The sequence below is a fragment of the Mustela putorius genome, unplaced genomic scaffold (genome assembly GCF_011764305.1).
Source record: "Mustela putorius furo isolate JIRA1106 unplaced genomic scaffold, ASM1176430v1.1 tig00000997_pilon_pilon_pilon, whole genome shotgun sequence".
Classification (NCBI taxonomy): Eukaryota; Metazoa; Chordata; class Mammalia; order Carnivora; family Mustelidae; genus Mustela; species Mustela putorius.
In genome coordinates, this window is record NW_025421527.1 from 4,612,649 (window position 1) to 4,638,553 (window position 25,905).

At 62.4% G+C, this 25,905-nt stretch overlaps 1 protein-coding gene across 1 annotated transcript; it reads left to right on the top strand.

Moving 5' to 3' along the window:
* The first annotated feature begins 98 nt into the window (after positions 1–98).
* Positions 99–24,858, top strand: SMG5 (SMG5 nonsense mediated mRNA decay factor). The gene is made up of 22 exons (XM_045086745.1): positions 99–313; positions 3,729–3,827; positions 4,330–4,453; positions 4,808–4,964; positions 6,732–6,821; positions 7,724–7,813; positions 8,663–8,741; positions 10,579–10,704; positions 10,790–10,858; positions 11,009–11,217; positions 11,851–11,988; positions 12,526–13,110; positions 14,861–15,036; positions 16,110–16,185; positions 16,778–16,953; positions 17,777–17,935; positions 20,914–20,973; positions 21,432–21,591; positions 21,958–22,048; positions 22,841–22,915; positions 23,257–23,395; positions 23,506–24,858. The coding sequence occupies exons 1-22, from the start codon at positions 240–242 to the stop codon at positions 23,587–23,589; spliced, it is 3,036 nt and encodes a 1,011-aa protein (XP_044942680.1). The 5' UTR covers positions 99–239; the 3' UTR covers positions 23,590–24,858.
* The last annotated feature ends 1,047 nt before the right edge of the window (positions 24,859–25,905 follow it).

Sequence of the window (25,905 nt, forward strand, 5' to 3'; positions counted from 1 at the left end):
AGAACGAGCTTCGCGAGATTTGGCAGCGTTCAGGCCGCGGGCCCGCCGCTGGGCGGCTGCTATCGCGAGATTTGGCGGGCGGAGGCGGAGCTGTCGCGGGCAGCCGCCTCACAGCGATGGCGGCCGAGCAGGGCCGGCGGCGGCGGCGGCGGCAGCGGCTCCGGCCGGACACGGCAGTGGTGGCGGCGGCGGCGGGCGGCGGGGGCCTGTGACCGGGAGCCGCCCCGGACCCGGGCACCATGAGCCAAGGCCCCCCCCCAGGGGAGAGCAGCGAGCCCGAGGCCAAGGTCCTCCACACGAAGCGGCTTTACCGGTGAGGGGCCGGGGCGTGCGTGCGGCCGCCGGGGGAAGTGGGCGCCGCGGGGGCGGGGCCGCGGCGGGCGGGGCCGGGGCGCGGGGGGCGCGGGAGGGCGCGGCCGGGCGGCGAGCGGGGTGGGCGCGGGGCCCGGCGGGGGCCGGGGCCGGGGGCGCACGTGGAGGAGGCCCCTGGCCCGGAGCCTGGGGCGGGCGCCGAGCTCTGCGGGCGGCGGAGGCGGCGGCGGGGTCGCGGGCGGGGAGCACCCGGAAGCGAGCGGCGCTCCGAACCCCGCAGGACGCGACGGAGGCGAGCGCCCCGGCCGGCGGTCCGGAGAGCCCGCGGCTCCGCGTGACCTTGGGCCTCGCCGTCCGCAGCCGGGAGAGGCCGGGCTTGGGTCGGGAACGCCCTGCCGTGCGTCCGGCTCCCGTCTTGCGGAGTTTGAATGAGAAGAGAGGCCGAAGACGAGCTGCGTCGGCCTGGAGGGGCCCCGAAGGGCCGAGTCCCGAGTGTTCCTAGGTCACGGAGCCCATTTCAGGGCCCCCGGGCCCCCCCGGTCGCGAGCCCTGCGCCCTCCCAGCCCCCTGACTACCGCCCCTGGCCAGGCCGCGTCCATCCCCAGTGTCGGGGTCCCGCGGCGCCACTCGCCCTCCGCAGGTCCTGGCGGCCGCCCCCGTCCCCCTGCGGAGGCCGCTGTGCGCTCTTCCCACACGGGGCCGAGGATTTTTTCTTTCGGGGCGGGGGGTGCAGCTGGATCGTGGTTTCTAGAACTGGGGCAGAATGGGGTGCAGCGTGAGGCGAGGTTGAGGCTGCTGCTGTCTAGTAGAGGGTGAGGTTCGTAGAACAGGGGCCCTCGGAGCGGCGGCCCGTCTCGCCCGCGCCACTCGCAGTGCGGGGCTCGGGGCGTGCTCTTTCCCTCCCGGCCCTGGGCGTCCTGCCTTTCTGGCCTTTGTAAGTCAGAGCACAGGGGAGCATAGGCTGCTCCAAAAATAGCAAAGTGATCCAATGCGGCAGCCCCCAGCCGCCTGGGGGGGGTGAGGAGCCGGCTGAGGGTGACACGGGGCCGCGTCACGCTCCCGAATGTCCGCGCTGTCCCTGGAGCGTGGGCCCTGCCTGCGAGATCCCGCACCGGTCTCCAGCTCTCAGCGACGGCTGGTCATCCTGATCCTTCGCGGCCTCGCTCTCCCTCAGCCCGCCCCAGTACCTCACGGGACCCACAGGGTGATGTGGGCCCACGTGTGGCTTACGTGCGCGTGAGCGTGCCTGTGCCTGTGTTCCTGCAGGGTGGAGACCGAGGCAGCAGAGGGTCGCAGTGGTGCCTGTTGGAAGGAACCGGGGAAGGGAGGTCTGCTTCCTCTGCCCCAGTAAATGTGTTGTGAGATACCAAACTGCCACTCTGAGCGTCAGTAAATTTGGGAAATTCCCACCGTCTGTTTATAGTCGGAGATTCTGAAATGTTTTAGAAAAAGAGAAGGCAGCCGTCGAGGGGATGCTGGAAGGGCCACAAACACGTTAATTAATTAGTCTGATTAACAATTTTTAAAAAGCCGTTTTTTGGGGTGCCCGCTGGCTCAGGAGCGCGTGCAGCTCTTGATCTTAGGGTCACACCTTCAAGTCCTATGTCGGGTATAGAGATTACTTGAGAAAGAAAGAAAGAAAATCTGCAATCAGAACTCCCCAGAGTCGCGGTTGTTAAGCTTCCCTGGATCGGGAACCAAGCAGAGCTGTGCAGCCGGCCCGTAAAGACATGCACAGATGCTCCCGAGGTCTGTCCGCGGCACGGAAGTTGGAAGGCCCTGCCCTGGGGAGCTAAGGGGGCCTAGAATAAAGTCAGTGATGGCCATCTGACAGCCCTGGCATGGAGGGCCAGGCCGGCTAAAAGGGCCGCCTCCCATCTGTAGGCAGCCCAGAAGGCATTTGCAGGAACGCTGAGCTCTGAAGATTGCCTGTGAGGAGGCCTGCAGTCCTCTCCCGCCCGCTCCTCTGGGCGCTGGCGGCCACTTTGCCCTGGGCAGGGCAGCCTCTGTTGGCGTCCCACCTGCGCCACCGCAGGGAGCCAGCCTGCCGTGGCCCACTTGACCCAGCCCAGAGGCCCACGTCTCAGTGTTCTGAAAGAGTCACCAAACCCTCCCTTTCTTGTGTGCCCAGAGCTGTTCCGAGTGTCCCTGTTTCCCCAGCTCTACCTGCCTTCCTCTGGCTTTTCCCCTTCTAGAGATGACGCGTCCCTCTGGCACTTCTCAGCCATCCATGGTGGCGTTTCAGTGGCCTTTTCTCGTGGTGTCTGGCGTCTCCTCCTGGCCTTACGACAAGAAAGATAGAAGCTAATACTTGCTGAGTCTGCACGTATGAGGCACCGTCATGAGCGCTTCACGTATTCGCTAATTTAATCCTCGCGCAGTGGGGCGTGATGGTGCTTCCATCGTGTAGATGGGAGAACCGGGACACGAGGAGGTTATTCCCCCGCCCGGCACCCAGAGCCTGGCACAGCAAGCGAGGAATGGAGGAGACCTTGCGGCGACGCAGTGCAGCGCCCCCGTTCTTCCGTACCCCACTAATTCAGAAATAGAAATTTATGCTAGGAAGGCCTTTCCTTTGTGTCAGGGACAGTAAGTCCTTGGACAGTGATTAACTCGAGTCCCGTTACTTGTTGAGTGGCTGCCGTGAGCCAGGGCCTCAAGCGAGTTCTTTCAGTTCATCCTCACAGTCCCCTGTGGTGGCTGCCATGCCTGTCCCCGTTTTTATGGACAGGGAAACTGAAGCTCGGAGAGCTTAATTTGCCCAACGTTACAGATGTGGACACAGCCAGGGTCAGAGCCTGCATTTCCTGTTTGCGTCCCAGCACAGGCTCTTTCCGTTAAGAGAATCCAGCTTTTGGGGCGCCTGGGTGGCTCAGTGGGTTAAAGCCTCTGCCTTCGGCTCGGGTCATAGTCCCAGCGTCCTGGGATCGAGCCCCACATCAGGCTCTCTGCTCAGCAGGGAGCCTGCTTCCTCCTCTCTCTCTGCCTGCCTCTCTGCTTACTTGTGGTCTCTGTCTGTCAAATAAATAAAATCTTTAAAAAAAAAAAAAAAAGAATCCAGCTTTTCCTGTCACAGGGCTTCTCTGCTTTGACCCCTTGGACACTTGGGGCAAGATATGTATTGTGGTGGGCTGTCCTGTGTATCGTGGGGTCTCTGGCAGCACCCACTGTAAGCCAGTAGCAGCTCCCCTGCCCACCAAGCTCCGCCGCAAGTAGTGACAGAACTGTCCCCCAGGGCAGAGGGCTATTCTTGGGGTGCGTGGTGGCTGTTCGTCTGGTTTTGTACAGCGTAGCCTGCAGCCTTCCCATTTCCCTGCCCCTAATTCTGTAGCTTCTCCTCTAGGATCAGTGCCCCCCGCCCCAGCCTGCCTGGACCTATGCAGGGCTCAGGGCTCTCTGCCTGTGCTTCCCTCCAGGGCCGTGGTGGAGGCTGTGCATCGACTTGACCTCATCCTTTGCAACAAAACCGCTTATCAGGAGGTGTTCAAACCAGAGAACATTAGCCTGAGGAACAAGTAAGCCGGAGACTCTCAACGACAAAGCCTTAAGCTTTCTCTGCCTTTCTCCCCCGAAACCCTGTTGCACACAGACGCGTGTTCTGTCTTACCTCCTGAGCTCATGGTAGGGTATCGGGCTGAGAACTCTGGCCTTCCTGAGAGAGGACGTGGGGACTCCTCACTGTCTCCGCAGCTTCTTCCTCTAGCGGCCTGATGCCGCTGGACGGCACTGAGTTGGGGGAACCGGCCATGCTACCAAGTGGCGGGAAAGAAAGATGGGGTTAAAAGGCAGGAAAAAGGGAGAGAAGTGTGCGGGGCGCAGAGAGGATTATTAAAGTTCTTACTGCTCCCGCCTCTATCCTTGGGGGTTTCCACTGCTTTCCAGGACTGCTGTTTTTTCTGGGTCCTGCAGACTGACCCTGGACGTCCCTTGGGAGGCATGGGGATTGGTGGGTCGGGGCATGGCACATGCCTCCCTGTCCGAGGATGGTCAGCCTCCCGTGCCGCCCTGTGCCCTCAGGCTGCGCGAGCTGTGCGTCAAGCTTATGTTCCTGCACCCAGTGGACTATGGGAGGAAGGCCGAGGAGCTGCTTTGGAGGAAGGTGTACTATGAAGTTATTCAGCTCATCAAGACTCACAAGACGGTAAGGGGAGGGCCCAGGTTTCGAGAAGAAAGGTGTCTAAAGAGGGACGCTGAGAACAGAAGAGACAGCTGGGAAGGGGGACCAGGACACGGTTGGAGGTAGAGGAACCACGGGCAAGAGGCAGGAAGGAGGGAGGGGCCCGATGAAATTAGGCTTGGCCGGGGGGCCTCCTCCCAGACGGGAAGATGAGAGGTGGATCTGAGGGTGTGGGGTGACCCGTGAGTGAAGGGCATGTGGGCGAAGTTCCAGAGCCAAGAATCCAAGTTCGGTTCCTGGTGAGAGGACTGGGGTCAGGGAGGGGAACAGCCCTGTGAGCTCATGGCTTAGCAGTCCCTGCGCTTTCCCGCCGTCCAGCACATCCACAGCCGGAGCGCCTTGGAGTGTGCCTACCGGACGCACTTGGTCGCTGGGATCGGCTTCTACCAGCATCTGCTTCTCTATATCCAGTCCCACTACCAGCTGGAACTTCAGTGCTGCATCGACTGGACCCACGTCACCGACCCCCTCATAGGTCAGTGACATCCGACAGGTGGGCTGGGGAGCGAGTGTAGGGGCCGCCGCATCTGGTCTTCTTACTCTTCTGGGTTCTGTAGCTGGTGACCTGGCCAGGCACAGAGGATTCTAGCCAGACCTGCAGACGGTCCGTGGATTTCGGGTTTCTCTAAACAAGCGTGCGAGGTTGGGTGAAGACCTGGAGGAAAGAGAGAGGTGTCCGTTGGTCGGGGGTGCAGACGAGGCGGTGTCCAAAGGACAGCCCCGATGATTGCGAGCAGGCCTGTCCTGGAGGGTGGAAGTTACAGCACCCGTTCTTCTTGCCCTTGAGTTTGCTCAGCACTATGTGTGTGTGTTCTTTTTTAATTTAATTAATTGATTATTTATTTTCATAATCTGTACACCCAACGTGGGGCTTCAAGTCACGACCCCAAGATTAGGAGCCTCCCACTCCCCTGACTGAGCTGGCCGGGCGCCCCCAGCACTTTCTTTTAACTTCAGAAATTGTTTCCTAGCTTTTTTGTGCGTATTGAAAGTGTTAGAAATGTTTATGGGTGGTCCTTCAAGATTGCGCTGCGCGGTTAGGTGTCACAGATAGGTAAGCGTGGCAGCCCGAGGGGCCGCGACTGTGCTCCACCTCGTTCCCTCCTCGTCCAACTCTGGCCGCTCACGCTCCTTCCCTCCCCCTGCCTGTGCCCCTGCCCTGGCCAGACGCTGTCTGTGTCAGCTGGGGGCATTCTCCTTCAGAAGCCCAGCACTGCATCTGGTGCATTTACAAAACATTTAAAAACAACGAGGTAACCTAAGACCGCCCTCCTAGACACCATAGCAGATGGCCGGAGGGGTCCAGAGCCCCTGCAGTGAAGAGCCTTCACTTCAGAGGCTACGTTTCCTGAACTCAGTTTTTCTCCTCATTGATGTGCTCGCGACCGGCTGACTGAGGACGTCTGCAGAACGTACTAGGAAGGGCTTCTCAGGGCGGGTCTCGTAGCCAGCAGCGTGGCAACCTGGTGATGTGGACAGAGGGGACCAGCTCGAGCCAGTTTGCCTTTCAAGTCCTGGCTCTGCCACTCACCAGTGTGTGACGCCCTTCTTGACTGCCCGGTGGGAGCAGTGGAAGTCACACTCTCCAGAGGTTGCCGTGGGACCCGTTGACACCAAACAGGACTGAGACCAACCAGTGCCTGATACGTGGGGAAGCTGCCCCCCAGAGAGCTCGAGCTCTCTGAACTGAGAATGGGGAGCTGAGAGCCCAGCACATTGGCTCCGGGCACGGCAGGCTCACCTGTCTCCTGCACGGGCAGACTCCCCAGTAGGTGGCCTTCTCCATAGGCCTCCTCCCCCCGGAAGCCTGGGGCACCTGCCTTGGCCTCTTGTACATTTCATTCTTCCCAGCAGGTTTCCCGTCTGTACCCAGACCTTTGCTCCTTACGTGGGAAGCTTCTACCCAAGGCACCCAGGACTGACTTGACACTTGGCCTTCCCCTCTTCTTCCTTTCTAGAAGCCTTCCTATGATGACCTTTCACGTTGCCCTTCCCCAGCAAACTGTCCTGACCTGAGGACCCTTGCCCATCTCCTCCAGTTCCTTGCCGTCCTGTGAATGATCCCTACCTGCAAGCCTCTGTCTCCCCACCTGGTCCTGGATGCATGTCTTCCCTGCCCCTAACACAGGGTTTCAGGACGAGCTTCGGATTCTTGATCTCCTTCCCCACCTAGGAAAGATGTTTCCCATTAGGTAGAGGGCCGGGGAAGGGGCTTCTGAGTGTCCCTTTCTGTCTTTCTCAGGATGCAAGAAGCCAGTGTCTGCGTCGGGGAAGGAGATGGACTGGGCACAGATGGCGTGCCACCGGTGTCTTGTGTACCTGGGGGATTTGTGTAAGAACTGGCACTCGTTGGGGCAACGGTTTGGGCTGCAGGACAGGCAGGAAGCTGCTTCCGTTGGTACCAGCTTGTGTGTGTGGCGGGAGAGCAGGAGGAGTCGTCTGCGGTCTGTAACTAACATGTCCCCTTGTCCCTGCTCCTCCATGAGCCAGAGGGACCAGTGACTATGGAAGAAGGAAATAAACTGAAAAAGTCTGGGTGGTAACTCAGGTTCAGTAGTGGGTTAGGAAGATTTTTTTAGTTGGATGTTTTTCTCCTTTGGGGTATGTTTTTTTCGTTTTTGCTCTACTCCTAGAGGAATTGAAGTTCAGCCTCCTGGAGGGTTTCCCTGCCTGGCAAACGTTCCTAGAATGGAGGAGTACTCTCTTGCCTGCTGGGCCCTGGGCCTCTAGTCCTGGTAGCTAAAGGTTCCTCATTAGGCTATTAGATGCATTACTTTTTGTCCCCTGAGGCTTTCCTCCCTGCCCCGCACACTCCTGGCCCCCTCATGGGCCCTTTGTGCAGAGAGAGCAGCGGCTTTGCGTTAGACTGGCCGAATGTCCTCAGTAACGTCTTCCTGCAGGATCAAACAGCTGTATTCCATGACCCACTGCTGGAGGTCGTCCCGAGCAGTTACGGCTGCGGTGGGTGCCCGGGTCCCCTTCCGTTGGAAGGAGATAAACAAGAGCCTGTTTACAAACACTAAACATGACCCACACCCTGAAGCTCCCAGCAGGGAAGAGAGAGTTGAACGACTGGCAGAGTTAAGATTATGCCCGAGGCCCAAGCAGTCAGCCTCATAGCTCAGGTGTCTTCCTCCCAGGGTCTTCCTGCAGGTCCACAGAGTGACTCCAGGACGAGGGGAGGTTTTTCTGGAACACAGCAGCATCATGTTTCCTTCCTTCTGTCTCCTGCAGCGCGATATCAGAATGAATTAGCTGGCGTAGACACCGAGCTGCTAGCTGAGAGATTTTACTACCAAGCCTTGTCAGTAGCTCCCCAGATTGGTAAGTGGCGTCCAACTCAGGCCTCCCTAACCGGCAGCAGTTTTCAGCAGGAAGACGACATTGAGAGGGCAGGCAGGCCGCACTGGCTTCACTGGGTCCTCTTGTGCTCGGTCCCGTCACACTTTGCCTTGGTTGTGCATTCTCCCTCTCGAACACAGGCTCGAGAGAAATGCAGATTCTTTTTTTAAGTTTTTTTTTTTTTTTTTAGATTTTTTAAATTTATTTGACAGAGATCACAGGTAGGCAGAGAGACAAGCAGAGAGAGAGGAGGAAGCAGGCTCCCTGCTGAGCAGAGAGTTCGATGCCGGGCTTGATCCCAGGACCCTGAGATCACGACCTGAGCTGAAGGCAGAGGCTTTAACCCACTGAGCCCCCCAGGCATCCCGAGAGAAATGCAGATTCTTTATCTAAGAAGGAGGGAGGCAGAGGGGAAGGAAGAGAAGGCTCCTTTGTCTCTGAGGCCTCTGCAGAGAGAGGACACTTGAGGGACAGTGGGAGCAGGGGCAATGCTCCATTGCACGGAGAGGTGGGGATTTGCTTGCAGTAGGAGGGCTCAGGTGAGAAACAGAGCTGGGGAGGAGCAGAGGGCTCCGTGGGTTTCCAGCGACCCTAGAGTTGCCACAGCCGCGGCTGACAGAATGGCACCCGGTGGTGCTGATCCCTGGCAGGCGAGGCGGGAAATGAGTGTCCAGTCAGTCCCCCAGGGAAATAGGATTGGCCACTCCTCCCCGGGGATGCTGGTGTCCCCTGCTGACCCAGGCCGCCGCCTCCTCACGAGCCCATGAGTTTCCCGGTGCTCAGCAGTGCTGGGTCATGGCGGCAGACCACATGACTTCTGTCTCCCTCCAGGGATGCCCTTCAACCAGCTGGGCACGCTCGCAGGTGGCAAGTACTACAATGTGGAGGCCATGTACTGCTACCTGCGCTGGTGAGTACTGCCCGCGGGCCTCGTGTCCCAACCGCTGCTGCTTCGCTTCCCCGCCTTTTCCTAGCTCCTGCTTGTCACGGATCCGCCTGGATTGGAAGGCGCTCAGGCAGCCGGCAGAGCTGCCCACCGTCTGCTGGGAAGTGCAGGATGGCTGTCTTGGGGGAGGAAGTCAGCGGGGTGTGGTAGGCAGAATGGGGTCAGGGTAGCAGCTATGCAGAACAGCACAGCCGTCGGCCTTTGGTGTCTGAGTGACCACGGCGACAGTGTGGGAGGGCCCGCTGAACCGCAGGGTGGCCACTGCTTCCCCAGTGCTGACGCGCCCTCAGAGTAAGGAGCCTCGGCTTCAGGATGGCTGAGCCGAGTGGGCTTAGGTCACCCGAGTCGCCAGAGCCGAGTGGACGTGTGTCTGATAGGTTGCTCGGTGCCCCAGTGAGGTAACAGTCAGGAATAAACCGCCTGGGCCCCAGCGGCAGCTGCCTTGTTGGGGCCGATGGCTCCATGAGAAGCCAGACGTTCCAGAAGATGCTGCTGTGAACTAGGCTTCCAAGCAAGGGGAGTGGAGGGAGCTGGTTCTTCGTAAGTGTGTGGGCCGCCTGCGGAAGTGTGAAGTGAGCGACTCCCTTCTCATTCCCTGTGCCGTGATCGTGGTTCATTTGGTCCAGGAAACCTTTCTCCTTGAATCAGCACAGTGTCTGCTCTTGGGGTGCCTGCCCCCTGTTCGGGGCCGGCATAGACCGGCCCCCGTGGCTGCTGTTCTTAAATACAGGTGATCAGGTTCGTGGGCTTCCGTTGCCTCCTCCTCAGTCCTCTCGTACCTTTCTGGGAATGCCCCCCTTACTGGTCCTTGGTCCCTCATCACCCTCGTGACCGTGATTGCGAGTGATCACTTCCAGAGAGAGCCTGGCACGTCCAGGTTTAGGAGGTGCCCGCGGGGGCCCTGCCTTGCTGTGTTAAAGCACTCACGTCTCCCGTTTGTGGGTGAGGCATCTGGGTGGGGCCTGGTCAGGCCTTTCTTTGCCCCCAGTGGCCTTTTCTAGGATCAGTCACTGGTATTCAGCAGCCCTGGGGGCTGCTCTGTCTGGAGCAAGGCTCTTCCGGACCCTTCCCACTCAGTGGGTTTCTCTTCTTGGGAGAAGCTGCTCTGCATCGTCCTCTCCCCCATCCCCGATTTAAGGCGAGGACGCACAGAACCTACTTCTGGACGGAAGGAGTGTCCGTGACTTTGTGACTACCTCTTATTCACCAGTAACACATATTTCTTCTTTTCTGTCCCTTGCTTCTTATGACAAAAATACATTAAAAACAGCCCAGTGCCCTGTTGGTGTTGTGGGTGCTGACGCAAGGCAGGCTGGGCTGGGAGCCTCCGCGCTGGCTTGGGTCCGTGGGGCCGGTGCAGTGTCTCTGCTCGTCCCAGCTCTGCGCGCACGTGCGTACGTGTGGGTGGCACGTGCTGGGCCTGGCCTGTGGCGGGCTTCTCTGCACACTCTCGCCTCCGAACCAGTGTCTGAGCATGGGAGCTGTGTGTGCACACATGTCTGTGCGCCGGCGTGTTAGCTGCCGCTTGTCGTTACGTGCTCTGTGCTGCCGTATTTCAGGGACGGTCCCTGACAGAGCGGGAGCAATTATTGTGCTTACGGAGGGAGCGAAGGTCTTCCGTTCACTGTGTTGTCCGAAGTTGTGTCTATGTAATTTATCTGGAACGGTGGTCTTGCCCTGAGTCTGTACACAGAAAGGGAGCCTGGGGGCAGCGTGCGTTTGCTCCAAGTACTGTTCCTCCAAGCGCCAGCAGAGCGCCGTGCCTGCCGGGGCTGCACAGTGCACTCTGTGTCTCCTTCAGCATCCAGTCGGAGGTGTCCTTCGAGGGGGCCTATGGGAATCTCAAGCGGCTATACGACAAGGCAGCCAAAATGTACCACCAGCTGAAGAAGTGCGAGACTCGGAAACTCTCTCCCAGCAAGAAGCGGTGAGTAGGGCCCGTGGGGCTGGGGCAGTGGGACTGGAGGGCCTCTGGGGCATTTGCCATTTCCCTGGGGCGCCTCTTCTTCCAGGTGTAAAGACATCAAGAGGTTGCTGGTGAACTTCATGTACCTGCAGAGCCTCTTGCAGCCCAGGAGCGGGTGAGCGCCAGCGGATGGGCCCTTGACCTGCATCCCGTGAGCCCCCTCCCGCCCGGGCCAGCTCTCTGCAGTTCCCACCAGGCCCCGCAGCTCGTCTTGCCTGCCCTGGGCCCCATCACTGACCTCCTTGTCGCCCCTGTCCTTCGGCAGCCCGGTGGACTCGGAGCTGACGTCGCTCTGCCAGTCAGTCCTGGAGGACTTCAACCTCTGCCTCTTCTACCTGCCCTCGTCCCCTGGCCTCAGCCTGGCCAGCGAGGGCGAGGAGGACTACGAGGGCGGCTATGCTTTCGTCCCGGACCTCCTCGTCTTTCAGATGGTCATCATCTGTCTCATGGGCGTGCACAGCTTGAAGAGAGCAGGTGACTCCCACGCCCAGCCTGCCCCCCACCCCCCACCCCTACCCGGCTTCCTCCCCGGGCTGCCCGCCGCGCCTGCCTCACTGCTGGGCTGGGGACCCCTCCGCTGCAGGAGCTTCTGGTGAAGGAATGAAGGCAGCAGCCCGTCCATACTGTGCTCCCACCTCAGGCCCCTCCCGCAAACACACTGTTGGTCACAACCCGGACCAACAGGAGGGACAGGGTACTTAGCCGATGACCCAGACAGAATTCCAATTTTGTTGTCGGGAGCGGTTGGGCAGTTGCGCAGACCTTCCTGGGAGCGGCACACATGGAGCAAAGTCAGGAGGAAAAGGGAGGCGGGCCTGGGTGTGTAGGGGCTCGGGCTGTGGGGAGCCCGCCTGAAGGCGTCCGAGCCAGGGCAGATGGCACGGGCCCACAGGATATGCTTGCCCGAGGACGCACACGGTGAGCCGGCACGTCCTGGGCGGCAGCATAATCACGCAGATACCTCAGAAATCCTTTTTTCTTAGAAGAAGCTTTGAGAAGTAGTTTGGTCCTTGGAAGGAGGAGAGCAGGTGAGATGGGGCTGGAGCTCATGGCGCCTGCCCCTCCTCAGAGCCCTGGGCCGCTCATGCCCAGCTTTCCCGGCTTTAGGGTCCAAGCAGTACAGCGCAGCCATTGCCTTCACGCTGGCGCTCTTCTCGCACCTCGTCAACCATGTCAACATACGGCTGCAGGCGGAGCTGGAGGAGGGCGAGAACGCCGGGCCTGCGTTCCAGAGCGACGGCACAGGTGCGGGTGGGGGGGCTGGTCCAGAGCGACGGCACAGGTGCAGGTGGGGGGGCTGGTCCAGAGCGACGGCACAGGTGCAGGTGGGGGGGTTGGTCCAGAGCGACGGCACAGGTGCAGGCGTGGGGGTGGGGCTGGTTCAGAGTGACGGCACAGGTGCAGGTGTGGGGGCTGGTCCAGAGCAACGGCACAGGTGCTGGCGTGGGGGTGGGGCTGGTCCAGAGTGATGGCACAGGTGCGGGCGTGGGGGTGGGGGTGGGGCTGGTTCAGAGTGATGGCACAGGTGCAGGCATTGGGGTGGGGCTTGTCCAGAGCGATGGCACAGGTGCAGGTGCGGGGGGGCTGGTCCAGAGTGACGGCACAGGTGCAGGCTGGGGGGGCTGGTTCAGAGGTGGGGGAGGGAGCATGGGGGAGGGAGCGTGTACATGGGCAGGTCAGGCTGGTGTGCGGTGACGGGAAGGGGAGCACATGGGGGGCTCGGGAGGTGGTGAATTGCTCCAGTTTGCCCCCAGGCCCCACCTGACTGTCTTCTTGGCACAGATGAGCCCTTGGAGAAGGAAGAGGTGCCAGGCCCCGAGCCCCCTCCCGCAGCACCTCCAGCGGGTGAGGTCAGAAAGAGCAGGAAATTTTCCCGTCTCTCCTGCCTCCGCCGCCGCCGCCACCCACCCAAAGCAGGAGATGACAGTGACCTGAGTGAAGGCTTTGAATCGGACTCCAGCCACGACTCTGCCAGGGCCAGCGAGGGCTCGGACAGTGGCTCTGACAAGAGTCTCGAAGGTGGGGGAACGGCCTTTGATGCCGAGACAGACTCAGAAATGAACAGCCAGGAGTCCCGGTCAGACCTGGAAGACATGGAGGATGAGGAGGGGACACGGTCCCCAGTCCCAGAGCCTGCTCGGCCCAGGTCAGAGGCTCCCGAGTCTCTCAATGGCCCCCTGGGCCCCAGTGAGGCTAGCATTGCCAGCAACCTGCAAGCCATGTCCACCCAGATGTTCCAGACCAAGCGCTGTTTCCGACTGGCCCCCACCTTCAGCAACCTGCTCCTCCAGCCCCCGGCCGAAGCTCACGCCACGGCCAGCTGCAGGCCCTGCGTCAACGGAGATGCGGACAAGCCCTCAGAGCCAGGTATCTGGGCCTCTGTTCCCGCCACTCTGGTCCGTACTTCCCACCACCCCCCGAGGGAGGCGGCTTGCCTGTCTGTGCAGGTGCCCTCCCCGCCCCCTCGCTGCATCCGTGTGCTCTCTCCGGTCCGGTCCGGTCTGGTCCAGCAGTGTCGTCCTCAGAGTCCCCACTGCTGCTTGCAGTCTGCCCCTTCTCCCACACCGCCCCTGCCCCTGGCCCTTGTCCCACCAGGGACCTCTCTCTAGGGGGTCTTCCCTGTACGGGGCGCCCAGTGCCTGCTCTCTGCTGGGCGCCGGGCTGGCCTGTCGTCGGGTGCTTTGTTGAACTTGCACAGCAGCCTCGTGCAGGACGAGTTCTCCTCCCTCTTCTGAGTGCTGCCCCTCACCTGGTGCTTGGCTCCTTCTTACTTGCCGTCTGGTTTTCCCTCAGAAATCACGGGGTCTGGCATTCTTCTGAGGCTAGGGGAGAGTTCCTCCCTGCGGTTCCTGTAACCTCTGCCCCGCCACAGCTTCCAGGCCTTTCCCACTCAGGCGTCCTTGTCTGTTGGCTTGTCTGGGTCCCCAACGAGACCGTGAGCCTCCTGGGGGCAGGGCAGCGTGGTCTGGTCTGTCCTTGGATCGTCCGTTCCTAACACCGAGCCTGTACGAGGTGTGACGCAGGACCCGCTGCAGGGATGAAATGCTCGGAAGCCGGCTGCGGGGGTGGGGCCCGGGAAAGTGCTGGGGGGCAGGGTTGCGCACAGAGCTCGGCTTCACAGACCCTGAGATTGGGACCTGAGCCGAGCCCAGGAGTCAGACGCTTAGCAGAAGGAGCCCCCAGGCGCCTCGGGCTGTCGTTGAATTCTGTATGCCTTTTCTCCCTCCCCAGCGGCTGCATTCTGGTTGCCCGCTGTGCGTCGTAGCAGGGAGTAGGCCGTTTATAAACACCGGCTGAGGAAATAGCTTAGACCCCTCACAAGTTAGCTTGAGACCGAAAGAACCATATTTTGTTTTATTTGTTTATTTTTCAGTGGGCTCCACGCCCAGTGTGGAGCCCAGCACAGGGCCTGAACTCCTGACCCTGAGATTAAGACCTGAGCTGACACCCAAGAGTCAAACACTGAACCGGCTGAGCCAGCCAGGGCCCCAGAAAGAAACCATTCTTGTTTTTCTTTCTTTCTTTCTTTCTTTTTTTTAAGATATTTATTTATTTATTTGACAGACAGAGATCACAAGCAGGCAGAGAGGCAGGCAGAGAGAGAGAGAGGAGGAAGCAGGCTCCCTGCTGAGCAGAGAGCCCGATGCGGGGCTCGATCCCAGGACCTGAGATCATGACCTGAGCTGAAGGCAGCGGCTTCACCCACTGAGCCACCCAGGCGCCCTTTGTTTTTCTTTTTAAGATTTTATTTGTCTGTCAGAGAGAGAGAGTAAGCACAGGCAGGGGGAGTGGCAGGCAGAGGGAAAGGGAGACGCAGACTCCCCACTGAGCAGGGAGCCTGACTCGGGGCTCAACTCTGGGGCCCAGGGATCATGCCTGAGCTGGAGGCAGACCCTCCGCTGACTGAGCCACCTCCGGGGCTCAGCAAGGGTGGAGGCACTAGTTTCTCAGCTTAAGAGCATCCGGCTGGTGGGCGTGGAAAGATGTGGGGGTGCGTGGTGAGTTCCCCATCATCAGCACTCCGCCCCGGGGTGCGGGCAGGGCGGGCCGTGGCCTGGAGCTGAAACCTGAGGCTGTGTTCTGGCCGCTCATCCTGGCTCCCCGTCCCCCACCCCAGCCTCCGAGGAAGGCTCCGAGTCGGAAGGCAGCGAGTCCAGCGGGCGCTCCTGTCGGAACGAGCGCAGCGTCCAGGAGAAGCTGCAAGTCCTGGCGGCTGAAGGCCTGCTTCCCGCCGTGAAGGTCTTCCTGGACTGGCTGCGGGCCAACCCTGACCTCATCGTCGTGTGCGCGCAGGTGCGGCTCTCCGGGGCGGTGGGCGAGCTCCGCCGTGGGGGGTGCTGGGGGGCCCCTCCACGTGTTCCATCACGACAGACGTTAGGCACCTGCTTCGGGTGGGCCGTTACGCTTTCTATAGGGACAGGGTTAGACGTGACCTCTGCCCTCCAGGAGCCTGTGGCCCCGGGCCGGGACCCGGAGTCTGTGCACAGGGAAAGCGAAAGCTGCTTGTTGCACTTTGTGCCCTCGTGCCGCGGGTCACGCCCAGCCTCAGGACTGGGGTCAGTGAGGGCCAGCCTCAAGCCCTGTCCCAGAGTCCAGAGGGAGGAGTGGTGCCTGGGAGACGGGCCCCGGGGGCGGCAGGACCGCCAGACAGGGTGGAGGCGCTGGGGCAGGGGAGCCCTGGAGGTAGTGGCGTCAGGCCCGGGCTGTGGAGGCAGGCGCTGGGGGGTGGGGGTGCGGTGGGGGCAGGGGGTGCCTTCTTAGGGTCTGTCTGTCTCGAGCCTGGAGGGCCGCACAGTTTTTGTCCAGTGTTGCTTTATCCCAGGGGCACATCTGCCCTGCTGTGGAGGACCCCTCCCCTGCGGGTCGCCCTGTTCTCAGAGGAGAGCTGGGGTTAGGGCCAGGCACACCCTTGGGCGTGTGCTCATGTGTGCTGGCGGCGAGTTACTCACTCCCCTTGAGTCATCGGGAGGTGTGCTAAGGATGGGGGTGTGGGGTCCCGTCCCCACACAGGTATTCCAGGATGGGCGCATGGAGAGCAGAATGGTGGGGAGAAGCCGCCTCCGGCGCTCGGGTTTCTCCCCACTCCCAGAGCCCAGTGTCCTTCCTATGGCCTCAAACCTTCTCCCCACGGTCTTGCTGCTGGTGATGAAGTTCAGCCAGGCCCGTGGGCCCCCTTCATTTCTCGTGAGATTGGCTCCCTGTTTCCCAGGTCTCCCAGGACTCCCCCGCCCCATCCCCCTCGGCCTCTTTTGTTGATTTTTCCATCAGCTCGCTCTAGGTCTGTGCCCATAGCCAGCCCCCGCCCCGCCCCTGCCCCCCCCCCCGCGTCCTTCTCCTGCCCCACCGAAGGCTTCCCTTCTTCGCAGAGCTCTCAGAGTCTGTGGAATCGCCTGTCTGTGTTGCTGAACCTGTTGCCAGCTGCTGGCGAGCTCCGGGAGTCTGGTGAGTGAGTGCCCAGCACTGCCCCTGCTCTCCCTCTCCCTCGTGGCCCCACAAAGCCCAGCCCCCTCCCTGGTAACCCAGCCTGGGGGGAAGGAGGCTGATGGGGCTCTGTGTCCGGCCATCCTGGCACACAGCGGCCATTGTGGTCTCTGCGTCTCTGGTTTCCTCAACACTGCCCCACTGTGGGCAGGTGGCCTGGTTGGCGAGGCAGGGTGCTCCCCGGGGAAGGCTGTGGGGTGGACAGGAGCAGAGAGAGGCAGGCCTGGGAGCCAGCTCCGGTCACCGAGAGTCCTCCTGGGCCTCCAGAGCTCATCCCCTCTTGCCACGTTCGAGCTGCGTGTGTGCTCCGGTTCCCAGCTCGGGCCTCAGCTGAGAGGGTGCATGTCCTCCTCGAGAGCCCTCCTCAGGTCCACGCTGGGCTCGGGGAGCCTTTCGGGTCAGAGCACACTGCTCCTGTGCCTGCCCTGCTCCTCCAGCCCCACCAGTCCTGTGGGACAGCCCTGCACGTCCATCTCCCTACTCTCCAGGGGGAAGGGCCATGTCCCTCAGGGGGCTCCCACAGGGCAGCTGGTCTCACGCGGCTTCTCCCCAGGCCTGGCCCTATGTCCTGAGGTCCAAGACCTTCTTGAAGGTTGTGAACTGCCTGACCTGCCCTCCAGCCCGCTGCTCCCAGAGGACACGGCCCTTCGTAACCTGCCGCCTCTCCGGGCGGCCCATCGACGCTTTAACTTTGACGCGGATCGGCCCCTGCTTAGCGCCTTGGAGGAGGTGGGGACGGCGTTTCTGACACCGGTAGCTCTGTTCAGCCAGCCCCGCAGTAAAGCCGGTGGCCCTCCCGTCCCGACGGACAGGGTCCTCAGGGCTGGGCTTGGCGTGAGCCGTGGGGCTTGCCTCCTTCCCGGGGGATGCTTGTGGGTGTCCTTCCGTGGCCTGCCTCCACCGTGTCCGGCTTTTGCAGAGTGTGGAATGGGGGGCTGTTAGGGCTTAGGAGCTGTTCTCAGGCTCTTTTCCGCTCTGGGGCCGGCATCCTGTGAGCTGGACAGGAAGCCGTCCGAGAGAGCTGGAAGGGGCAGCGCTGCCTGACCGGCCACCTGTGTGTCTGCGTCCCTATGCGGGTTGCCTGGGGACTGCCCGGTAAGCCGAGCAGACAGGCACCCAGCACCCTCGCCGGCACACGGGGGCCTTTTGGTTCCTCCTCTCCAGCCAGAAGGCCTGGGCTTTCGTCTGTTTCATGTTTTAGGGTTTTAGAGAGGATTCTTGTTTGAGGGGGAAGAACAGTTTTCCTAACCAAAAGAAGAGGCTGGAACTGTTGGTCTAGCTGTGCCCCTCGTTTTTGCACTCGAGGAGGGAGGTGGCGGGAGTGCCCAGGTGCCCCAACGCCCAGCCCACTGTGCTGCCTTTTCTGTCTCCGCCTGGGTCCTGGTTAGCCAGTCCTGCCTGGAGTCCCCTTTCCTGGCAGCCCAAAGCTCTGGGTCTCGGGGCTCCCCTCTCCACCGGCCTTTCCAGGGAGCCCCTGCCCCTGCTGCGGGGGGGCCGGGGGGGCGGTGCCTGGGGGCCCTGCTGCGCCTGACCAGCTCCCTCGTGCCCGCAGTCGGTGGTGCGCACCTGCTGCATCCGCAGCTTCGGGCACTTCGTGGCCCGCCTGCAAGGCAGCGTTCTGCAGTTCAGCGCGGAGGCCGGCATCTTCGTCAGCATCGCGCAGTCGGAGCGGGAGGGCGTGCTGCAGCAGGCGCAGGCGCAGTTCCGCATGGTGAGCCTCGGTCCTGGGGGGCAGGGCCTGCACGGAAGAGCGAGGGGACGGGGGCGCGGGGCTGCGGGGAGGGGCCTCCCCCCGTAGGCCTGCAGACGGGGGCAGCATAGGAAAGGAGCGGAGCTTTCAGTAGAGGCAGCCTGGCCCCCGTCTGTGTCTAGACTGCCCGGGCTGGAGGCCTGTCCCTGTCCCCTCCTGTCTGAGCTCCCTGCTAGGTTCCCCCATGGGTTCCCTGGCCCCAGGGATGCTGGCCTCTCGGGGTTGCTGTGACGTCAGAACGAGCTTGCCTCTCGGGCATGTGCTCGCGGGCGCTCCTGGCGCTTCCTCTCCTGGCGATGAGGACTGGGGGTGGGGGCAATGGCCGGATCCTTCCCTACAGGACCCCCAGAAAGTAGGAGGTGGCCGGGGTTAACCTCTTCTCCATTCAGAACCTGCTCCCCAGACGTTGACTGAGAGTCCGCTCCTAGCCAGGCCAATCTGTTCTGTAGACCCTGGGTTCGCGGCAGTGAGCGAGCAAGGAAGGCCGTTTGCTCTCGGTGGCCTGATGCTGGGGAGCCGGGTCTGGGCTCTGCGCTGGGGCCTGCATGGCTGAGCACACTGTCCCCCCCGGGCTGGATGGCAGCCCGTTTTGGGGGGCAGCGGGGGATGTCTGGCACTGAAGCATGGCCCGTGAGTCTCTGCAAACCTTGAGGTTCTTCATCCGAGGCCTGTCCCCTCCTCCCAAGCGGCAGGCCTCCCCACCTCTGAGCATCCGCTTCGCACGGACAGCGTGCGTGGTTGGGAAGGGGCACAGGCGCACCAGGAACACCCTTCTTCGTGGTCTTAAAAGCAAGCTCCTTTTGTTGAAAAGCAAACCTGTCGTGTTCTGTAGAGGAAAACACGTAATTACAAAGACATTCACGGGGAAACCACACAGCTTTAAAAATACTAGTTTTTGCAGGCATTTCCTTTAGCTTGAAGCTCCAAGACTCCCATCGCAGGGATGGAGCCGCTGAGAGCCCCTCGCGGTTGGTGCTGGACCCCAAGGTTCCGTCGCCTGCCGGGGCTGCCCCCAGCCCTGCAGAGTGGCCCATGTCCTCCCCAAGGGTGCATCCCTCAGCAGCAGCGTGCCCTCCCTGTACTGACATCTGCCAGCGCAAACTGAGAGCTTTCCGTGTGCCGAGCCAACGTAGCCCGGGACAGCGCGATCAGCCCTGGGCGCAGCTCAGTGAGGGGCGCTTACCCTCTCCTGCGCCCCATGATGGGACACAGCCACAGAAGAGGGATTGTCTGTGGCAAAGCCAGGGCTCTGCCATCGGGCAGACCAGCTCTTCTTAGCTGCTGTGGCTGCAGCATTTGCCTGGGTGAGGCAGGCCAAGGTCCCCTGAGGACGAGGGCCGAGGCCGAGGCCCACATCTTGGAGCGGCTGGCCTGACGATGCCAGAGGCTGAGGTCGGCGCAGCTCTCCTCTTCCTGGACCCAGATGGAGGTCCCTTCTCTCCCCTCGGCGGAGTGGACCTCGCAATTCAACTCCAGCCTGAAAGGCTGTTCCCCGGGCCAGATTCTGCAGCACCAGCACTGCCCGGCCTCGCCGGTCTGTCAGCACGGCCCTCCCTCTCTCTGTCCTGTGCCCAGCGTCCCCAAGGGGCCATTTTGTCATATGGTCCTCTGGAGGGGGGTAGGCGCATCTCGCACAACCATCGTGTAACTGTCACAGCTGAGGTGCTGGGGTGGGCGCAGTACTCTTAGCCCCAGACTTTCCTCCGATGTCACTGGATTCTCCACTGACGTCTGTTTTCTTTGTTGTTTTTCTAATGATTTTATTTATCTGAGAGCAAGCAAGCAAGAAAGACAGAGACAGCACAGGCAGGGGGAGCGGTGCGCAGAGGGAGAAGCAGGCTTCCTGCCGAGCAGGGAGCCTGATGCGGGCTCGATCCCGGGACCCTGAGATCATGACCTGAGCCGAAGGCAGCCACCGCCGGTGCCCCAGATGTGCTCCCACATTATGTTGGGTTGTGTGTGTCCTTGGTCAGCTCTGGGCTGTGGCGGTTTCTCAGTCTTTCCGTTCTTGACCTTGACACTTGTGAGGAGTGTCTGTCAGTTGGTCTGTAGCGCGCCCTCAGTCTGGCTCTGTCCAGACAAATCGTGGCCACGTGTTCTCGCGGCGGACGCGGTTGTACAGGTTACTGCTGTAGAGCATTGTTCTGAGGACGTCCCTTCACCCATCGAAGGGCCTTCGGTGCCGTGCCCCCTGCCGCCCATCCTTTGTCTCATCTTTAGACCACGTTAGGGAGATTGGGCTTCATCCCCGGAAGACAAAAGGGACCGTCAGAGGCCTCGGGGCCCAGCAGCTGGTGTCTGGGTGCCGGCGGGGGAGGTGGCTGGGGCAGAGGCAGGGCCGGGGAGGAGGAGGTGGGAGGAGCCAGCTTAGACGGGGGTCCCGCAGCGGAGGTGAAGGGGAACAGAGGCGTGAGTGGTTTTTCGGACGTGTGGTCAGCAGGACAGGAAGGCGACGACTTGGGGAGCAGAGAGAGGGACCAGTCACAGCCCAGCTCAGCCTCCTGGCGTACACAGCGGCTGCTTTCCCAAGTCGGGGACCGCCAGAAGGGGAGCAGCAGGTTTGGAAGAAGTTGGCAAGTGGTTGGCGATCGTGGTGTGCGGGCGCCGCGCAGAGCAGAGGGCAGAGCTGGTGGCCTCCGTGTTGCTGGGCACTGTGTGTGTGGCCCCCGCGCGCAGCTGTGGCTCCCTGGCCCGGGTGCCTGGCCTGCCGAGAGCTGCGGCGCGGGTCCCAGAAGCCCTTCTCTGCCAGGGCAGTGGTCTGTCTCCTGAGCCTCCCTCTCTCTCACGTAGTGGGGGCGAGAGAGCCGACCTCACATGATGCCTTCCTGTCTCCGACGCGGGAGCTCCTCTCGGATAATCTGTGAGAGCTCTTGATCACTGGGGAAAGGACTGTGGCCCCAGCTCTCGGTCCCAAGCTTAGCGCGCGTTTTGCCTTGTAGGCGCAGGAGGAAGCCCGTCGGAACAGGCTGATGAGAGACATGGCCCAGCTGCGGCTTCAGGTAGGCAGTCGGGACCCAGCGGCGGCCGCTCTGCATCTGCTCATTGGCCGGACCCCACGGGCAGATGGTGCCCAGCCGCTGCCCCCCTGCTCTGCCCCCAGCGCCTGTTCTGCCCCCGCACCCCCGCTGTTCCAGTGTGGCGCCTGCCCCTAGAGCTCTGCTCTGTCCGCCCCCGACCTTGCGCACCGGCTTCCACCCGAAGCAGGTTGCCTCCCAGACTGCCTTCTCCGGCTCTCTCCTCGCTGGGCCTCCTGGGCCCTTTCTGCCTTCTCTGTTCGCTTTTCCTTCTCTTTCTCTTTCCTTCTTCTGCCTCCTTTTCTTCCAAGGCCTTGGTACAAGGAGCCCCCCCGTCCGCCTTGGCAGCAGGGGACACCCCACGAGAGCCCCCTTGGGTTCCATCCTCCACGCCCAGGCTGCAGGGCCCGTGCAGCCGCACCTACTCTGCCCTCTCTCCCCAGCTCGAGGTCTCTCAGCTGGAAGGGAGCCTGCAGCAGCCCAAGGCGCAGTCAGCGATGTCTCCGTACCTCGTCCCTGACACCCAGGCCCTCTGCCACCACCTCCCAGTCATCCGCCAGCTGGCCGCCAGCGGCCGCTTCATTGTCATCATCCCGAGGACAGGTAGGTGTACTGGGGATGGGGGCAGGGTGTGGTTAAGAGAGACTTGGGGCTTGCAGTCGAGAAGCACTCACGGAGGCCCAGTTGGTACACGGTGGCCTCGGTCAGGTCCTGCCGTCTTTCTAAAGCTCGGTCACTTCGTCTGTGGAATGTATGTGCCAATCTGTTAAGTGCTGACTCACGAGACAGTTGGGAGGAACGAGAAAGACCTAAGCGCACGCACTTGGTAGACCGTGAGCTCTGCTGATCGGAGAAGGTCCTATTTTGGAAGAGCCCTGGGAGCCACCAAGGAGCCCAGGTCCCTGCTTCTACTGCTGCGGGTGCTGGGGTTCCCTGCGAGCTCACCTGTTCCCCCCCCCAACCCGCCAGTGATCGATGGCCTGGACTTGCTGAAGAAGGAGCACCCAGGGGCCCGGGATGGTATCCGGTACCTGGAGGCGGAGTTTAAGAAAGGAAACAGGTGAGTGTGGGCCTCACCAGGCGTCTCCTGAGCCCTGGGTCCCCGTTGGGGAGAGACACACTTGCAGTCCCTGCGCACTGCCGGGGGGGGGGGGCGGGGGGCGGGGGGAGGGGACAGAGATAGGACAAGTCAGGGTCTCAGCTGTGGATGCGGGGTGGGGGGCTGTTGTCAGACCACCCAGGCTGTCATCTCTGTCTCTGGGCAGACGGGAGGTGAGCGTCGTCAGGGAGCTGGGGCAGCACCCCCACACACACCCCCACCCCTCCGGCTCCCAGCTGCCGCTGTGGGCTGCCGCTGTGGGGTCGGTCCTGTGGGGTCTGTCCGCGATCAGGGCTCCTGGGGTGGGAGTGCCTTCACCTGCGCAGCCAGGCGGCGACTGCTGAGCCCCGCTCAGGCCCTCCCTTCGGGGCTCCAGGCTGGGAGAGCCACGGGCGGTGGGTGCAGCAGAGGGACAAGCTGGCTCCGGCGCCCCGGTGTCCCGGCGGCATCGGCCCCTGCCCGGCCAGGAAGCCACACAAAGCCTGCTTGTTTGGACCCTGTCTCCAGAAGCCCTGACTTGAAAAGCATCTGCTGCTCCTCCCTTCCCAGCTCCTCCCCCGGGAGGAACCAAGGGATCGATGTTATCGGGAGGAAAAGCGAGCCCAGCTTGGGGGGGGGGGGGCAGGAAGCTCCTTAGAAATGGCTCCAAACAGAGCCCTGATGGGAGCGAGGTGCCCCTCCGCTCCCCTGGCACACAGGGAGGTGCTTTAGGGGAGGTGCCCTGCCTCCTCTGACCCCCTCCCCCTGCTGCAGGTACATTCGCTGCCAGAAAGAGGTGGGGAAGAGCTTCGAGCGGCACAAGTTGAAGCGGCAGGACGCGGACGCCTGGTAAACGCCGGCCCCGCCTCGCTGCTCTCCCCACCTCTCGGGCTGGACGGTGCTGCAGCGGCTGGTGGGACCAGCCTGGGGCCATGCTTGACCCGCCAGGGCCTCCTGTGCCTGTCCCGCGGGAGGGAGAAGTAGCCCCAGCCCCACAGCCCCTTGGTGTCCCTGCTTAGTGTCCCTTTACCCAGTCCCCATGCGACACTCTCTAGAACCACTGTCCCTCTCTGCCTGGTTTCTCCTGCGTGTGCTCCTGCTGCCCTCCCCAGTCCCCAGCTTCTGGGGTTGCTGGTACGCGGGCTGCCCTCACGCTATGGCTTGGCTTGCCTCCTCTTCCTCCCTACCAGGACCCTGTATAAGATCCTGGACAGCTGCAAACAACTGACTCTGGCCCAGGGGGCGGGTGAGGAGGACCCCAGCGGCATGGTGACCGTCATCACAGGCCTTCCGCTGGACAACCCCAGTGTGCTCTCGGGTCCTATGCAGGTCGGTCCGCCAGGCAGCAGGATGGGGGTGAGCGGGGGGGGGGGGTGCCCGGGCCGACGTCCTCCTCAGACCACTCCATGCGCTTGCTTGTCGCTTCCACCATCCCTCAGGCAGCCCTGCAGGCCGCTGCACACGCCAGTGTGGACATCAAGAATGTTCTGGACTTGTACAAGCAGTGGAAGGAGATTGGTTGAGACGGACCCCACGCCCTACAGTGGGGCTGCGTCCAGATCTCTCCTGCCCTCCCTGGCAGCCAGGACCACCACCTGTAGTCACCCCAGCACACGCAGACGCACACACGCACGCAGGAAGGAAGCCCAGCCGCGCAGGCCACAGGGAGGGCCCGGAGCCGGCCGAGAGGGCGGTCTCCCTGTCGCCACGATGACGTCAGGAACGTGAGGGAAGTGCTGGGAGCAGGAGAGGCCTGGGGGCCCCCAGCCAGCCCTTCCGCCTCAGCCCACCGCTGTCCTCGGGGGCAGGGGCAGGCGTGGGCGTCTGCGCTCCATCGGAGAGCTTTGTGGACCTCTGAGGGGAAGGGCCAGCAGGAGGGCCCGTCTTCTCACTCAGGATGCCCGGTGATTGGCGCCGGGAGTCCGCACCCTCTGGCGCGGGGCGGGGGAGAATTGGGTAACACCAGACACGTGGGTAGTTCTCTGCGGACCCTTCCTCTCCTGGAGGACCGCCCGTCCTCTCCCTTTGTGCGGGCAAGGCAGCTCTGGAGCCTTGGGGACTCTTCCAGAAGAGGGGCCCGGAGCTGCCAGCACCAAGAGGAGGGCCAGGGCTCGCCCCCTCCTGCTGCGGGGGCCGCGCACCCAGCCGCCCCACTTCTGCTTCCGCTCTGCGTTTGCCTGGCTCCCAGGGCCCCGAGCAGGTCACTCTGTCTGTCGGCCGTCTGGCCCGCAGGCCAGGGAGGGTCTCTGGGGCCCCCAGCCCCACAGTGGTGGCACCTGCGTGGGGGCAGAGTGTGATGCCAGGAAGAGAAGAGGGGAGCGGTGGGAGGCCGGGAGAGGCCTGCATGGAGATGGGCGGCAGGAGGGAGAGGCCCTTAGAGCTGCCCGGCCAGGGGCTGCTGGCCCGCTGGGGCGGAGCATGGGGTTCACTTGCGCGCAGCGAGGGGCGAGGTGAACGTGGGAGCCGGGATCGGGAATCGCTCAGGGCAGCGGGCTTTGCAGCGGGCACAGGCTGTCCGGAAGGCTCTGGCCAGGAATGCTTTGGCCCCTTGCCCTGGGGCTGGCCAGGAGCTTGGCCAGGGGTGGGGGGGTGCCGGGGGTCTTGGCTCTGTGCCCCCCACCCCAGCGCTAGCCTAGCTTCCCGGGCTGTTCTCAGAGGAAAGCAGGCTTCTTGCCTCCTTCCTCTAAGACAGCACATCTGGGACAACCTGGGGCAGCGGGGTCACCCCCCTCCCAGGCCTTGGCAAAGACTGAGACTAAAGCGTCACTTAATAAAGACCCCTCGAAGCCCAACCCCGTCTCCTGGTGCCATTGTGTCCGGTTGTATTGGGATGTTGGCACTTTCTTCCTGGCGTTTGCAGAAAATTTCTTCGAGGTGAACCCCTCAAAGCAAGAACCCAGGGATGGTTTTGTGGAAGACTCCGTCAAGTTCTGTGGCCCTGTGAGCGGCTCGTGGCTTTGCAGGGGTGCTGGCGGGAGCTCCAGCAAGGACAGCAGCTCCGGTGGGGCGGGCGATGCATGGCCTCCAGCTGGGTCCCATGAGCAGGGCTGAAGCTCTTCCACGGGGGCGGGGGGCGTGCGTGGGGGCCCGGACACCAGCCTCTGGGGCCTCAGCCCTTGGCCCCCAGCAAGGACTGGAGCGTCTGGTGTGTCTGGGGATAAACAGGAGTGGCCATTCCCTTGTGGTTCAGCCCCATTTCCTGGAGGCGTTCACTCTGGACTCTGCCCAGCACCCAGGCTCAGCGAGAGGTGCTTTCTGAGGTCACAAGTCAGGATTTGGGTTCCCGAGCCCAGGCGTCCCCCTGCCCCCACCGCCCTGCTCATGGCAGAACCTGGACCCCTGGCGCGCCCCCTGGTCTGAGGAGGGTGCCATGCCGCCCTGGCCAAGTCCGGGCTGGCTCTAGCCTGGTGTGGCCAGTCTGATGTCCATGGGCTTGGGTCAAGCCGGAGGGGCTGGCTGTGTGCAGGAGGCCGAGTGAGCGGCCTGCTAATGGGGTTGGGCCACCCCGTGCTGCTCCCTGGGGGCTGGACAAGGCTGGGATTGTTCCCTGGTTCCCCTTTGTCTCACTCCCCGCCCAGGCCTGGCCCGCCTGCCCGCTGCTCTCTCCCTCCTGTCAACTTGGCTGGCAGGAGCCTGGGACTCTGCCCGAGGAGCCCCGGGCCTGCTGACCCACCGGGTGGGGAGCGCCGGCCACGCTCTGGGTAAGCCTGGGGTGTGACACCTGCTCTGGGGGACCAGAGGAGAAGCGCCTGCTCCAGACCCCTCTTCTGTTTAAATGGCTACTGCACACAGCCCTCCAGAGACCCCAAACCCTACCGTTAAGGGAAGGGACCCCAAAG

Coding starts and splice junctions, on each gene's coding strand:
- SMG5 (XM_045086745.1), top strand. CDS start 240: ATGAGCCAAGGCCCCCCCCCAGGGGAGAGCAGCGAGCCCGAGGCCAAG. Junction 13,111..14,860: donor GGACAAGCCCTCAGAGCCAG/GTATCTGGGCCT, acceptor CCCCCACCCCAG/CCTCCGAGGAAGGCTCCGAG. Junction 22,049..22,840: donor GAGTTTAAGAAAGGAAACAG/GTGAGTGTGGGC, acceptor CCCCTGCTGCAG/GTACATTCGCTGCCAGAAAG.